General features: G+C 42.4%; 1 protein-coding gene across 2 annotated transcripts in view; it reads right to left on the reverse strand.

Annotated features, from left to right (window-relative positions):
- Nucleotides 1–330: 330 nt before the first annotated feature.
- MTMR2 (myotubularin related protein 2) overlaps nt 331–1,804 on the reverse strand; it is a 90,627-nt gene continuing 89,153 nt past the window's right edge. For both annotated transcript variants that reach the window (XM_045297771.1, XM_045297770.1), the window contains one exon: nt 331–552. In XM_045297771.1, the coding sequence (XP_045153706.1) occupies nt 346–552 (207 nt within the window). In that variant the 3' untranslated portion in view covers nt 331–345. The remainder of the gene's footprint in view (nt 553–1,804) is intronic.

Consider the following 1,804-nt stretch of genomic DNA (forward strand, 5'->3'; position numbering starts at 1 on the left):
GTTTAAATGTACCAGAATGCTGCTACACTTTGTTTCCTGAAAACTACCCAGTAAATTAAAACAAGACTTCTACAAGTTATCCAGAGGAGGAAAGGACACAAAAACGATTTACCCAGGGTTATACATGGGGGCTTCAAAAGGGGCGTAGAAAATGTCATCTCTCCTCTTAAAAGCAAAAGCGAGCTTAAGAATCCCTGTATCGATTAACCTCTGATTAGTAATTTTTCTACTACCCTATCAAAACTATAAACAAGCTGAGGAGAAGGTTTTGAAAAGGATAGGATAAATGTTCCAGGTACTTATAAAGGGAAGCTTAATGAAGTTGCATGGATAAAAACTCCCACCCTACATTGCAGAATATATACAAATACATACCTGTGGTTTCATCCGTGGATTCCACCTTATGTAATATCCCACCCAGAGCTCTAGGTGGCGCATGCTGGCTACTGGATAGAGGACATGATTGGAATAGCTCCCATAGAGAGGATTAGTGAAGTCTTCCTGCTGGCTATTTATGTAAGACCACAGTGACACAGTCCTTTTGAGAAGATTCTGTGAAAAAACAAAAAGGTAGAAATTGTCTACAGAATAAGCTATTTATCCTTTGGAAACCTGATATTATACATAAAGCTTAAAAGAAGTATTTCGTCATTAGCAGGAAGGAACTTGGGCACTTCCAGAGCAAACTCGAACCAAACTCACTCCCTTAAAGGCCCTAGAGGGCAGGGTACAACTGCCCCTGTGGATTTTGAGACTACATCTTCATGGGTGTAGAAAGCCTTTCTTTCTCCTTGGAGTGGCTGGTGGTTTTGAACTGCTGACCTTCTGGTTAGCAGCCCAATGTGTAACCCACTACACTACCACGGCTCCTTTAGTGATTGTTGTTAGATGCTCTGACTCATAGTGAGCCTATGTACAACAGAATGAAACCCTGCCCAGTCCAGAGCCATCCTCACAAGTTTGAGCCTATTGTAGCCATTGCGTCAATCCATTGTGTTGAGGGGCGCCTGCTCTTTCCCTGCCTCTTTACTAAGCATGATGTCTTCCTGCAGGGGCTGGTCTCCAGATGGACATGAGATGAAGTCTTACCATCCTTGCCTCTAAGGAGAAATCTGGCTGTACTTCTTCCAAAATAGATTTGTTAGTTCTTTTGGCAGTCAATACTCTTCACATGCATCTGAGGCAATTGAAAATGCCACAGCTTGGGTCAGGGGAACCTTAGTCCCCAAGTAACATCTTTACTTTTCTGTGCAGCAGGTTTACCCAATGCAATGTGTCTTGATCTGTTGACTGCTGCTTCCATAAGCACTGATTGTGAATCCATGTGAGACAAAATCCTTGACTTCAGCCTTTTCTCCATTTATCATGTTATCACCTTTGGACCAGCTGTGGGAATTCTGATCTTCTTTACACTGAGTTGTAATCTCTACTGATTTTGGTATTCTTTACACTGAGTTTTAAGTCATATTGTCATCCTCGAGCTCATGTTTCAAGTAAGACTGTGTCATCTGCGGGTCGCAGGTGTTAATAAGCCGCCTTCCTATCGGCCAGTAAGTATGGTGAGAGGATGCAACCCTGATGCACACCATTCCTCATGTTAAACTATGCAGGATTCCCTTGTTCTGTGGACAAGCTTCTCACAATCACAAGGAAGTGTTCTGGAACTCCATTCTTCTCAAAGCTATCCACAGTTTGTTATGGTCCACACAGTCAAATGTCTGCATAGTCAATAAAACATAAGCATCTTTCTGATATGATCTTGCTTTCAGCCAAGATCTGACATCAGCAGTGATATCCCTTGTTC

This window comes from Echinops telfairi, unplaced genomic scaffold (genome assembly GCF_000313985.2).
Source record: "Echinops telfairi isolate 266 unplaced genomic scaffold, ASM31398v2 ScPeMD7_7421;HRSCAF=8459, whole genome shotgun sequence".
Lineage (NCBI taxonomy): Eukaryota > Metazoa > Chordata > Mammalia > Afrosoricida > Tenrecidae > Echinops > Echinops telfairi.